The following is a 14,367-nucleotide window of genomic DNA, read 5'->3' as shown; positions in this document are numbered from 1 at the left end:
AACACGAGTTTCGGTCAAGCAAGCGCTACACAGGGACTAATCATCCGGGTATTCGTCCCGTATATTACTCACAAAGCAATGCGCAATCGAATCCCAGCGTTTAAAATGTTTTCCTAAAAATTCCAAAAACGATCGAGGGATCTCCGAGATCTGCGGCTGGATTGGCAGTATATTTTCTTCGGCAACGTATCGTACGCTTGCATCCTCGACCCTTTAATATTATTAGTATCGGCCAGTATTCGCGTATTAATTCGAAGTTAGAGGTCCATACAATATATGATAGAAACTCTGATACCTCCCAGCCCGGAGCCGATCAATACCCATTTGCTGCATCCAATGCTCAGCGGCCCCACACTCAGGGTCCCAACCTGCAATAACAGCGACATATCCATACCGTCGATGGCGAAATACTTGGCCTACCCGATACTTGACATTGGAATATTCCGCCGTTCGTCGTTTAATTTGTTTAGGGATCTGGTCCCCCGCTTTCATGACGTATACGCTTTCCTTAAGATGATCATATTCAGGGAAACCGTAAAAAAGAGGAACTAAGTACTGCTCCACGAGGTATACATCAAACGGAAAATTGGTAGCGAAATACTCCAGTAAGGATGGAAGATAGCGCCGGAATTGAACGATCGGAACTCGTGACCCTAGTTCTTGGGGGGAATTTTCTAGTGCCGAGTAATTTGCACAGAGTATTGACGACCAAATTGCTGCGTATGCAGCACTAGTAATATCCAACAAAACGACAGTGGACATTGTTGACTGTTTGATGGCGTTAAGGATATTTTTTCCGCAGCGCAGAACTATTTCCCCGGTTAATGATTCACGAAGGAATGTAGATTGAGATAGGCTTAGCGTTCCCAAGAAATTCAACTGGCTCTGCAGCTCAGATACGGGCGTCTCCCGAACAGACCGGAAAGGGTCCATGTACATCGGGGGACCTTGTGTTCCACCTTCCACACGCCAGCCATCCATATCATATCCGTATTCCGGTTCTATTAAAACATGAACATGGAAAGGGAACCCACAAAGCTGCGCATTCAAGTCAAATTTCCTTGCAACATAGCAGTAGATAGCGGCAGAAATAAGAGGCACTGAATTATGCCGCTCGTCGCGCAGGGCAAGTCCAAGGAAATTATGTTCTAGGTTGTAAAAGTCCGATCCAGGGTCAATTCCAGTCAAGTTATTCTCTCTTAAATATTGTGCGATGCGAAGGGCCCTCTCCCGTGGACTGAAATCAACAATGGAAGGGCATTCGGTAAGGATCAAGGAAACAATTTCACCTAGCTTTTGAGATATCTTGAAAAATCAGTACCAGAACGAAAATCAAGTATATCATTGCATACGTCGTCTAAATCCCCTCTGCTTGTTTTAAGCACAAACATATCAAAAGCACCAAGGGCACACTCGAGTGAAACATGTTTTCCGATTCTCAGGTCATTCCATTGCCGAATTGCTATTGTTCGATGAAGGCAGCCCAGGATAGCATTACTATAATAGCTTGAAACCAGTTAGCATCCCCATCATATGAAAAAAGAAAAACCAGTGTAAACGCACCGTCGAGCCAAAAAGTCCTCGCTGTTTACAGCAGCTGCGGAATGTCGTAAAAGAGTGTCTTTGGCATCATATCCGAAATAGATGATCCTATTAAATTTTTCTATGCGTCCGGTTTGACAGGCAAGAATGCTCTCTAAAATTTCCGTAACAGTAAGGTCAGTGAGATGTCGTGTTGAGTAAAGTTCTTTCCAATCCACCATAGAAGCTGGAGAGCGAAATTTCTCCCAGATTCGGTGGCGCTGATCCCAGTATTTAAAATGCTGGACGCAGTACAGCCGCCAAAGTGACGGAGTATTAGATATAAATTGAAATCTTCGAGACGTTTGGCCGAAAGCAGCAGTTGATACAGGAATAACCCAGATAAGAATGCACTGGATGATTTCATCAGGAAGGTCACTCAGGGTCGGTTTTAACATAGGAAGTGAAGTTTTGGTTTTAAATGACTATCCACTGTCGATATCCTAGTGCCGCTTCACCACTTCGTTCACCGTTCCAGTGTTTCTAGTAGCTGATACTCATAACCTCAGACCTGCGGATGTTGAAGAGGAGCTTTGCGGAGTACCTACGGAGTTTACCATCCCCTCAGAAGTGCTTTGGTAGGTTCTCTAGTGCCAAACTAGTCTTTCAAACTAACCCATTGGGGAGATTTTGCTGAACCCAACCTCCGCAACATCTGAGCCAGGAGGAACTCTGGAATTCCCATAAAAATTTGGGATTTGTGATTTGAGCTGGTAATTTCAACATTGAATTTCTGATTTCAAGAACTTGATATGATATGAGTTACTGTAGGCTGTTCTTATAATCAAATTTATATACTATATATTGTCTTATATAACATGTGTATAACATGTATAACTTTTATAACATTTACAGAGTCATATGCATAAATCTTGATTAAATATGAAGTTTGATCTATAACTCTTTTGAAATTAGTTCAAATCTTATTCTATAAAAGTTTGTTTCAAACTTTATTTTCTAATAGAGTTACAGCAATAAGATTATTACCATAGTATTGCTTGTATAAATTATTAATCAAGAAAAGAATAACAAATTGAGATGGCAAATTACATCAAAAAATTCAATGTTGCATAGTTTATTTTCAAGATTAATAAACTATTGCACATAATATTCAACTTTAATAAGTTTTATAATCAGTTATATCAACATTCTATACATCTACATTATAGATCTTTCAGTTTATAGAAAGTATCAGACATTGAAACCAAAATTTATAAAATGTCTCATATAATAATTCAGTTTTCTAGAAAGTATAACTACTTTTTACAAAACTATTGCAAGTATTGTCTAATATACTGCATCATACTGCATCATACATTACATCACACATGATGTAACACTTATAAATCAAGACAAATATGTCATAACTTACATAACTTAAACTCTAAACTTATAGTATATAAATAAGATCAAAGCTCTCACTGCAAAATGTAATTAACAGAACAGTTCAAGAACTTTTTTGAATATTTATTGACTATTTGTTCTGTACTATTATTTTCTGAACTCTATTATCACTCTTCTCACTCTACTCATTCACCAAAATTCTATATATAACTATATACTTATATATTTATATATATTTATATAGTTATTAGTAAGTATATTTCACAAACTAAGCTTTTGTGATATGAGCTTCTACTGCACATTGACTTGCTCACAGTCTCACACATTTACAAAGCATTATGAGAGAAAGAAAGAAAAAAATATCACTTATATCATTATAGTCAGAATCAGATTCACTAGAGTGCAATAACTGTGAAGAGATTTCAAAATTCTCAGAAATATAACTCTCTCAATAGTAAACTAATACTGATGTTAATGAAGTCTCTTCACTCTGAGCAGAGAAAATAACAGTGAATGAAAATTCTGACACTGAGAGAGCTGACAAGAAAAATTTCAGAAGCACATCTTTTATTGTATCTAAAAAAGATCTTGATCAGCAGCTGATTGACATTTTACTCTCAAATTTATTGAGTCATTGCTGCTTTCATTTTGACATTTTGAAGAATAAAAGAGAGACATAATAAAGAATATCTTTCTATATAAAATGTTAGCATTGAGTAGGCTGACTGCAGGGACAGGAATTTCCCAACTGGAATTCCATCTCTAATGCACTAATGGGAAACTGGGATGGGACTGGAACTTAATAGTTCAAACTGAGATGGGACTGGGACTTGAATTTCAAGTACTGAAATGGAAATGGGACTTAATTTAAAGAGATTGAGATTATTTAATTAGAGATAGAGATCCTCAATTTCTCTAAACTTAAAATAAAATCTTATTTTATACTATTTTTAGTATCAAAATCATATACAAATGTATACATGCATTTTGACTTGATGTGCCAATTTTTCTATTTTGTCATATTTTGGTGTAAAAATACACTTTCAAAATAAAGTTTGAAAAAAAATTAAAGTTGTTTTAGAGATAGGGAAATCTAGGAATGGGAATTTGAAACTGGGAAGAAAATGAGACTTGTTTTCATATTTTGAAGTGAGATTGGAACTAATTTTCAAATTTTGGAAAGAAATTGGGATCAACTCAATTGAAATTGACATTCAGTCTTGTCTCTTTGGAATTCCAAAGAGATTCCAATGATGAGTCTAGCATTGAGCAAAGCTGTTTACAAAGTTTCTTAATATTCATAATTATCAGAGATGAAATGCTTGTTCAGAAACTCTTCTTAAAATGAAGAAAATTGTTATTAAAAAGAAAGAGAAAGAGAGAGAGAAAGAGAGAGAGTTTAGTAAAAAATATTTATATTTAAGAAATTGCTGAGTATCACTAGATGAATTATGAAAAATGATAGTCACTACAGCAACTACATTACAATCACAGAGAAGCTGTCACTCTGACTGTAATCTTAATCACATTCACATCTTAAAGATCAATATTTGTGAAGAGAAGAAAATTCATAAGATTCTGTGCTCTGATCACTTTACATTCAGTTCATCATTCAAAAGAAATTTATAAAATCTTCTTAATGCTTAAATGATGAGACTTTTAGTCACTCAGAGTTTATAGACTTTATAACTGATCACATAATCTCACTAGTATTGTGAAATACACAAAATCTGTCACAGACACTTTTTTGTGAAGATCAGTGACAACATATCTAAAAACTTTAAATACTGTTATAGCAATATGAGTTATCTGTCTCTCACTCTCACTTAGATCTCTTTGTAACTATTTTACACTAAATCATTTTCACTTATAAAGATTATAAATCATTGTCACATTATCTACAACTTTCTGACTCTCATAAATGATTCATTAATAATCAGAATTTCATAAATGAGATTAGATTCAGTAAAAGATAGTTATGAAGAAGTCTAAGTTATTAAAGAAAGAAGTAATTTATATTACTACAACAGTATTCAAAATCTCTAAATATATTGTCACTAGACTGATTACAGAGATCTCTATAGCCATCTCTCAGCAACTAAGATCAGAGAACAGTACAAATCAGTTTGATTCATTTCTCTTTCAAAATACTGAAAAAAGTTCCATTCTCTTTTCAGTTTCAAATGTTTAAGTTTCAGATTTTCTTCAGAAAATTCTCAGATTCTGAAATAATTTTAATTTTTTTTCAAACTTTATTTTGAAAGTGTATTTTTACATTAAAATATGACAAAATAGAAAAATTGTCACATTAAGTTAAAATGCATGTATACATTTATTAAACTGATCACTGAAACTGAAATTTTCTGACAGAAATTCTATTTCCAACAAATTTTATAGACAATTGAAATGAAACTGAAACTTGATGATTCAAACTGAGAAGTACTGGAACTTGAGTTTAAACTTTAAAGTACTGAAATTAGAATGAAATTATGAAACTTAATACAAATTGATTGAAATTTGAAACCATTCAATTAAAAACAGGGATTTCAGATCTCCAGAAATCAAAATATAATCTTATTTTATACCATTTTTAGTATCAAAATCACATGTAAATGTATATATACATCTTGACTTAATGTGACAATTCTTCTATTTTGTCATATTTTAATGTAAAAATACACTTTCAAAATAAAGTTTGAAAAAAAATAAAAATTATTTCAGAGTTTGAAAATTCTCTAAAAGAGATTTGAAACTTAAAATTTAAAACTGAAATGGAAATGAGACTTTTATCAGTATTTTGAGATGGAATTATAACTTATTATCAAATTTTAAGAGGAAAATGGAACAAACTGAACTATACTGTTTTCTAATCTTAGTTTTTGAAAAATCTCTATAGATATTTCCACAGTCAGTCCAACATTTATATGTGATTTTGATACTATAAATAGTATAAAATACAATTTTATTTTTAAGTTTCTAGAGATCTCAAATCTCTATCTTTAATTGAACAGTTTCAATCTCTTTTGTATCAGATTTTATTTCCATCTCAGTATATTGAATTTATGTTTCAGTACTTTTCCATTTGAATCATTAAGTTTCAGTCCCATTTCAATTTTCTGTGAAATTTGTTAGGAATAGAATCTCAGTCAGAAAATTTCAGTTTTAGCAGTCAGTCTAATTCAGAGCTAATTCTCTATTAATTTTTTAATTTTTAAATTTCAATCACAAAATTCTGGTTTTAATAATTGGTTTATAATCAATTAAGAGAAAAATAATATATTAAAATCATAGATTTATAATTTACAATATAGTATTATTTAGTGTAATATTACCATCAAATTCATTTTAAAATGAATTAACTATTATGTATGATATTCAGTTTTAATGACTTTTATCATTAATGCAATTCATCACCAAACAATCTAACTCACAAAGCAACTGATTTTTCTACTGTAGATCTCTACTTTTAAAATTTAATAAAATGATCAACAAAGCTGCTATTAAATTGATGATTGAAGATCTGTGCTTGCAGAAGACTTCTAATGATGCCAAAACTGTCAAAAAGTACAAAATCAATGTAACTACATTGATGTGTTGCTTTAAAGACATATAAGTCTCTAGATGTAAAGCTGTCTCTCTATATTTCACAAATTTTACAGATGTGCAGAAAGAAGCTCTTCTAAAGCATATTGACACTCTTACTGTCTTACAAACTGTGAATTTTCTGCTACATCTCAGCTTTTACAAAATTTAGTAAATAAGATTCTATAAAGTGATGTAGAATTCAACTGAATCTTTTGCTTTATTAAATGTCATGCAAATCAGCTTGTCAGTGTTTTTCTATAGAATTTTCATCAAAAGAGAAAAGCTGCTGACAATTCTATGTACTATTTTTCATTTTTTGATCTAGTAATATCTCTTGATTTTATTGATTTGATATTGATTTTCACTGAATTAAGACTAACTATACAAATTTTTATAGCTTCAAGAAAAAATCAAGAGATATAATCTTGAATCTGCAAATATTTACAATTTCAATGAAAAAAACTTTATTATAGAACTAGCAAATACATTTAAAAGAGTAGTCTCTTTATAAGCTTCTAAGTGTGATGAAATATTAAATACTGTACAGAATGATGACTGAAAGTTCATCTCTCTACTTATATGCATTTATGCTGACAGATTCTTCACTACACCAGCTCTCATTTACAAGAAAAATTTTAGAAACATGCAAGATACTTAACTTATTGATTTTAACTGTAAAAAGAATTAAACTTACTTTACTGCATCTGAAAATAAATGAATCAATGATGAATATGAGATCTGCTGACTAAAATTATTTAATAAAAAGACTAGAGTCAAACACTCAAAGTTAACTCTGCAGACAGTAAGTGAAGTAGATGTCTGCTTATACTGAGTGAACATGTCTCTCATATTAATATGCAGTTTATTGATTTTACTGACAAAAATAAGATTCTACTGCTTGTTCTTTTATTCAGCTCTACTGCTACTCACTGTTTACAGTCTCTAAATATTGGATTTTTTGGATGAATACAGCACTATTATTCAAAGAAACTAAACAACTTTCTTCAGCAAGACATGAACTTTGTTAAAATGATAAAATTGAATTTCTACATCTTGTTCAAATTCATGTACACAGCAGCTTTTATGCTGGAAAATATATTATCTGTGACTATGACTCTAATAAGCTTACAATTGAGCTCTCAAACATTAAAGCAAGATTTTTCAATTGCTTTGAAGTCTGAGAAGTCAGAAATGTCAGTCATATGCAAAGATTGAGCTATTAGACCACTCTGTTGATTTTTGAATTAATCATACTAATTTCTATGTTTTATTTCTTTTCTACTTATTGTAACTAATAGCTTAATTAATTTTACTACATGGTTGTTGAAAAATTGTATCTTGAAGATGTAGTGGTAATTTTGTAAAAAGTGGTCATTGGGTGAGATTGAGCATTTAATGATAAATTTTGTTATTTATATACATTATAAATACTTAAGATTCTAGAAAGTATTGGATACTGAAATCAGAATTTAAAAAATGTCTCATACAATCATTTAATTTTTCAATAACAAATATATAATCATTTTTTACAAAATTATATCATATATTGCATAATATACTGTATTATACTGCATGATGTAACATTTATAAATGAAAATAAATATGTCACAACATACATAACTTAAATTTTAAGTTTGAAGTCTACGAAAATGAAGATGCAAAGCAGGAAAATCAGTTAACTTCAGTCATCAAGTTCTACCTAGGCAGGTAATTCAAAACTAAGTTAGGTAGTTTAGTTAACTCTCAAACTAATTAACTAGCCCAAAGCAGCTAGACTGTATCTGCCTGCACTCAATGGGCCTTCCCAAGTTGTGCATTCAACAAAGTGCGCCCCAAATTGACATACCTCAATGAATTTCTGCTTCAATGACACACTCAAATGACAATATCCTGATCACAGTGATGCTTACAACTTTATAGTGGGACTTTATTTGTTTGTTTTTAGTTTTGACTTGTCCCGGTCACAACCATCAGCACATTTGCCTTCAAGCACACATCATCACTCTTCTAATCGCGAGACCATTCTATAGTACGGACGTGTGAATCGTACCTCAATAACCTTTCTAGAACTACAGTAAATCTTGCCAGTCGTAAGTTTTACTACCTCTTAAGTTGACCTCACTTGGAATTATTTCAGTATTTAGACTGGGTACTATTTGGACGGTGTTACCTGAATTGAGCTGATCGCCTTCTTACAGCGACTTCTATCTTTTGCCTATTACTCATTCGCAATGTCTGACGCACTCGCTTCACAATTGAATACCGTACAATTAGGGTTGGTTTCACCAAGCTGGATAATATTTGCTAGTATTGACCGTGTTGGTCTAGCGAAAACGGTGTAGATAATACATGGAAGGAACAGCTCAAGCTCCCCCCCAAAGACAATAGAAAACAAACAGAGGTGGGTAATATTAAGCTTCCTGTGCTGTTAGCAACCTACTGATAGCTTCCAGGATGTCACGGCCACTAAGGGATTGGAGTTTGAAGATTTCTACATCAAAAGAGAGCTGATGATGGGCATTTTCGAAGCGGGATTTGAGAAGCCTTCCCCAATTCAAGAAGAGACCATACCTGTTGCTCTTACCGGCCGTGACATACTTGCTCGGGCAAAAAATGGGACCGGAAAAACCGCAGCCTTCGCCATACCTACCCTAGAACGCACCAACCCAAAAATATCGAAGACTCAGGCGCTCATTCTCGTACCCACAAGAGAATTAGCGCTTCAAACGTCTCAAGTCTGCAAAACACTGGGCAAACATCTTGGCATGAACGTAATGGTCACTACCGGAGGAACTGGACTTCAGGATGATATCATTCGACTAAATGATACCGTTCATATTATTGTTGGTACGCCAGGCAGAATTCTCGACTTGGCGAGTAAAGGCGTTGCAGACCTTTCTGAATGTACCACTTTTGTGATGGATGAAGCTGATAAGCTTCTGTCACCGGAGTTTACCCCTGTAATTGAACAGCTATTATCATTTCATCCCAAGGATCGTCAGGTTATGTTATTCAGTGCCACATTTCCAATGATTGTGAAGACCTTCAAGGTAAGCGAAGCACAATCGGGGCTTTAAGCCTACTGCACTGACACCTGAAATGTTTTCCAGGACAAACATATGCGAAACCCATATGAAATTAATCTTATGGATGAGCTTACTTTACGAGGCATCACTCAGTATTATGCTTTCGTAGAAGAACGGCAGAAAGTCCATTGCCTGAATACCCTCTTTTCCAAGCTCCAGATTAACCAATCTATAATATTCTGCAACTCTACGAATCGGGTAGAATTACTTGCTAAAAAGATCACGGAGCTTGGCTACTCGTGTTTTTATTCGCATGCGCGTATGCTCCAACAAAATCGAAATCGAGTATTCCATGATTTCCGCAATGGTGTATGCCGCAACCTTGTCTGTTCAGACTTATTGACCCGAGGTATTGACATACAGGCTGTCAACGTTGTCATTAACTTCGATTTCCCGAAAAATGCAGAAACGTATCTTCACCGAATTGGCCGTTCTGGTCGATTTGGCCATCTTGGATTGGCGATTAACCTGATCAACTGGGAGGACAGGTACAATCTATACAAAATTGAGCAAGAATTAGGTACCGAGATTCAGCCGATACCGCCGTCGATCGATAAAAAACTATATGTTTATGATACCCCTGAAACAATTCCCCGGCCCATCTCAAATGCCCCGGCGGCTCGCAATGCCTCCATTGTACAAACTAGCACTCCGGATATTCAACATCGTCGACAAGGAAACCACGGTGCTAGCCAAGGGCAACAGAGTTCAAATCGAGGTCATTCTCGTGGAAATTACCGTGGTCGTAGTCAGGGTCATCGTGGTGGCCATGCGGACGGTAATCGTGGCCGCTCTACACCCTCTGCTTCTGCCGCTCCTACTACCTAAATTGTTGAGACATTGGATTGGAATTCACAAATACATCCATTCAGCACAGAATGTCCTTGAATTTAATTGTGTTCTTTGTATGTTCCCTGTCTTATGGAATGTTTGAACCTTCTTGCACTGTGATTTTCTTTACGTCCCCTGCATGATTTCCTTGGGTCACTCTACTACTTTTCTGGTACTGCTTGTGCCTTTCCCCTCCATACTTAAATCCTTTACTCACGATCTATGTCCTTCCGAATGTGTATCATACTACCATTGTTGAAAGACCCAACTTAAGATCCTGGTGTCCTGGTGTGTTCTCAAGTTACATCGATAGGGCAGGGATCCTGGCGGGCGTGAAGATGTTCTATGTCTCTTCTATTGTCTGAGAAACCTTTTTTCTTACAACAGCCTTGAGCATTCTGGGCGCACAAGGGTAAATATGGGCGTTTTGGACATTTTGCAGCCCGTCTTTACATTCTAACGAATTAGGGATACCAGTATGACAGCTTCTAGTGCCGTACTTGTCAACCGTGTGGCCAGGCTACTGCTTTGTTTGCATTTGTGTGTTCGAAGACAGTCATCGACCAATATTTTTCACCTTTTTCGCCTCGCTCACACTTCCCGTTTCATCTCATGTGGCGGCTTGTTGAATCTGCTCATGATTGCAATGAACTTCATACCTTCGACCTGATCATACACCTCTACCGCCCACATTTTCTACCAAATTTTCTAGGCTGTCGCCTTTTACTCTAAATATTACCACCAGGGCCGCCCATAAAAGAAGCATCACATATCTTGTTTGTCTAGCGGCTCCTCAATACAGGAACTCTTTGGCATGCAATTGATATGACAAGGCCCTACCCACATTGTGCAGGTCGCCTGCCGAGAAGAAAAAAACAAAAACAAACAAAATAAATCTAGAAATCCTTGTCTCAGAGGATGTGATCTTTATTAAACTAGTTACTTAATTTCGCTAAGCAGAATGGTATTGTGTCCGCCATACTATACTACTTATTATGCTACGAGCAGAGCTCGCTCACTTTGTTCGCTACTCAGCTTTTGCTATTAGCTGTTGAGTGCTCCTACCACGAATCCACAATTCTATAACGTAAATCATCACCGAACGACCAAACCCACAAAGCAACCAATTCTTTTACCATAGACCTCTACTTTCAAAATTCAATAAAATGATCAATGAAGCTGCTATTAAATTAGTGATTGAAGATCTGTGCTCACAGTAGACTTTTAATTATATCAAAACTAGACTGACTGCAGGGACAGAGGTTTTCCAACTGGGATCCTGTCCATAATAAATTAAAAGGGAATTGGGATGGGACTGAAACTTTATCATTAAAACTGTGAGAATCAAGGTTGCAGGTAACATGGCAATGGTTCACCAGTCTTTGTAAGTTAGGTTAGATTGAATGTAAGATAGTTATGAAGAAGTCTAAGTCATGAGAGAGAGAAGTAACTTATATTGCTACAACAGTATTCAGAATTTCTAGATATGTTGTCACTAATAGACTTACCACTGGGACTGGAATTTCCCAACTGCGATGCTGTTCCAACTTTTTTTTTAAAGGGATGGGAACAAGGCTCAACCTTCAGAAACAGAGTCTGATATGGGACCAAGAATAAAAAATTGAGTTGGAATTGATACTAGAGAATTTGAAACAGAACTTACTAAAAAATCTCATTAAATCTATAAATTAAAACTAGCTACTATGATGCTGAAATCAGAATGAGATTGAGACTAGCTGAAATGAAAAAGAGATTTCTGATTTCTAGAAACTATATTATATAATTATAAGTTATGGTCTAAAATAATACTTTAAGTATATTTTCACATGTTAAGATTGATTCTTAACTTCTACTTATCTCTGTTACCTGGTCTAACTGAGCTACAGAATGTCTGTGCAATTTTGGTTGTGTAGTAGAAGATGATTCTCCTATTTCCTTCCAGCTTCATGAGTAAGCTTGAAGGGCTGACTAAGTAGCTAACTATTCTGGTATTATGTACAGTAATGATTCCATGTCAGTTGCTGAGAAATATCTTTTAAAATCAGTGCCCTCACTGAAAGTATGTGTACTGCACATATCAGTATATTAGATTAGAACTAATAATCATAGTAGAAGAAGTTGAAGAAGAAGAACATCTTCTCAATGACCATTTTGTTAATCAATTTAGTATGTGTCATTGAGTAAAGAAACTTTTTTTGAGTCAGAGTAGACATAATCAGTTGCATTAGTGCATATATTTTAATTTGATGTTGGGAATATCATTCTTCATCTAATGCAAAGTTCTCTTACAGTTGTAGAGTGTTCTTTGAATTCTGCTCTAGCACATCAGTGTCATTGATTTAAGTTAGATGTGAATAATCTTCAGCTGTTGCTTCTAGTGTGTGCAAATGAGCTGAATGGACTTTTCATTAATGATTAGAGAGATATAGTACTTTGCATCTTATAAAGTCATTTAGAATGAATCAATGTTCTCTGTAAGCTTCTCTTTTTTTTATCTGTTGATAGATTAAGTCATGCTTGAATTTCTTCTGTTGTTATAACATCATCTTCATCTAGAGTCAACCAGATTTCTGTAGTTATTGTTGTAGATGGTTGCATTTGAATGAATTCTCCAGAGAATTGACATAGAAAGTGAATGAGTTCATATTTTATTGATCTCAATAAGAGTTCATGGTGGTCTTTCTGAAGTTTATCCAATATTTCTTTAAAATAAGAATTAACCACTGAAGTAATGAGGGCTTTTGGGACTAGATGTCATTTCTCTGATTTTGATGTGTTTAGCTTTTGTTGTTTGGGGAAGAATTGAAAGAATTCAAGATATTGATCAATTGTCATGATGTATTAAGCATTTCTGTACTTTGTGAGTGTTGCTGTTCATTCACTAGATATTGCTGATTGTTTGATTATTGCATCTAACTCATCTGTTGTAAGTATGTCATCAGTGTTTATTGTTGAAAAGTCCATGAAAAGATAAAAGACAGAGAACTGTCTGTTTTGTAAATAAAGCACTTGCTCATCTTGGGGGTGTTAGATACTAGTTCTTCTTCCCAGACAGAGAGATCAGTAAAATCAGAAAGCTCATTATCACTGATTTTCTTTGATAATGATTGAGACATTGATTCATTGCATTTTGGTATCTCTATGACTAATCTTGTTTCTGTATTTGAAGCCAACATTGCTGTGTCATTTGATTCAGATGAGAGATGGCTTCTAGATGTTCCTCAATTAAGTGAACTGTTAGCATGGTAGTCAGAGAATGTAGGGGAAACAACATTGTCATCAGTGGAGAATTCATTAGTATTGAATTCAGAGATGTTATTTAGTCAGTTGATCTTTTCAGCAGACTTGAGTAGTTGTTTACTCTTTCAGATTGCTTTCTGTTTAACTGATGTCTTTTTCTTGTGTGGAGTAGCTTTATTGTTTGGAGCTTTTCATTTATTGAGCTTTTGTTTTGATGTGAATGTTGTGGAATTGTCATTGATTTGGACAGTTCATGGGCTTGTTGGTAAGTTGTCATCAATCAATGCAAGAATATTATCTTCAGATTTAGAGAAGTTAAAAATATCATTTAAAGCTTTCATGTTGTATTTTTTTGTCTGAATTTCTTGTCTTTCTGAATGACCAATGTACTCAATTGGCAATTTCTTTTGGGAGTTTTCTTCAGAGAGGTTCTCTAGATGATTAATTGCTTCATTGATTATCATGTCTGTTGTTTCTGAAGCTTAAATGATGATGTTGTGATTTTTGAATCATTCTCTTTGAAGAAATTTCTGCTTTCATATGATCTGATTCTCTCTTCACTGAATCATTTCTTCTTCATGTTTTCTGTTGATTTCAGCTCTGATTAATTCAGCTCAAGTTTGTAGAGCTAAAGCAGCTGCTGTTCATTGTTGCAAGATTGTAAAAGATTCATCATATCAGACATGTTCATCATCAATAT

General features: G+C 34.5%; 2 protein-coding genes across 2 annotated transcripts; one reads left to right on the top strand and one right to left on the bottom strand.

Moving 5' to 3' along the window:
- Positions 1–36: 36 nt before the first annotated feature.
- LOZ57_006701 (uncharacterized protein) lies at positions 37–1,763 on the bottom strand (the record flags this gene model as incomplete). The annotated part of the gene is made up of 4 exons (XM_049255716.1): positions 37–211; positions 296–1,305; positions 1,353–1,497; positions 1,564–1,763. The coding sequence occupies 4 exons, from the start codon at positions 1,761–1,763 to the stop codon at positions 37–39; spliced, it is 1,530 nt and encodes a 509-aa protein (XP_049105307.1).
- A 6,978-nt stretch (positions 1,764–8,741) lies between these two features.
- Positions 8,742–10,424, top strand: DHH1 (DExD/H-box ATP-dependent RNA helicase dhh1; the record flags this gene model as incomplete). Its single annotated transcript, XM_049255715.1, has 4 exons — positions 8,742–8,785; positions 8,839–8,911; positions 8,964–9,560; positions 9,621–10,424. 4 exons carry the CDS (start codon positions 8,742–8,744, stop codon positions 10,422–10,424), a joined length of 1,518 nt encoding a protein of 505 aa, XP_049105306.1.
- Positions 10,425–14,367: the final 3,943 nt, after the last annotated feature.

The sequence above is a fragment of the Ophidiomyces ophidiicola genome (assembly GCF_022830035.1).
Source record: "Ophidiomyces ophidiicola strain CBS 122913 chromosome Unknown scaffold_51, whole genome shotgun sequence".
Taxonomy (NCBI): Eukaryota; Fungi; Ascomycota; class Eurotiomycetes; order Onygenales; family Onygenaceae; genus Ophidiomyces; species Ophidiomyces ophidiicola.
The sequence above is the reverse complement of the archived record's forward strand: the minus strand, read 5'-3'. Positions and strand labels throughout refer to the sequence as shown.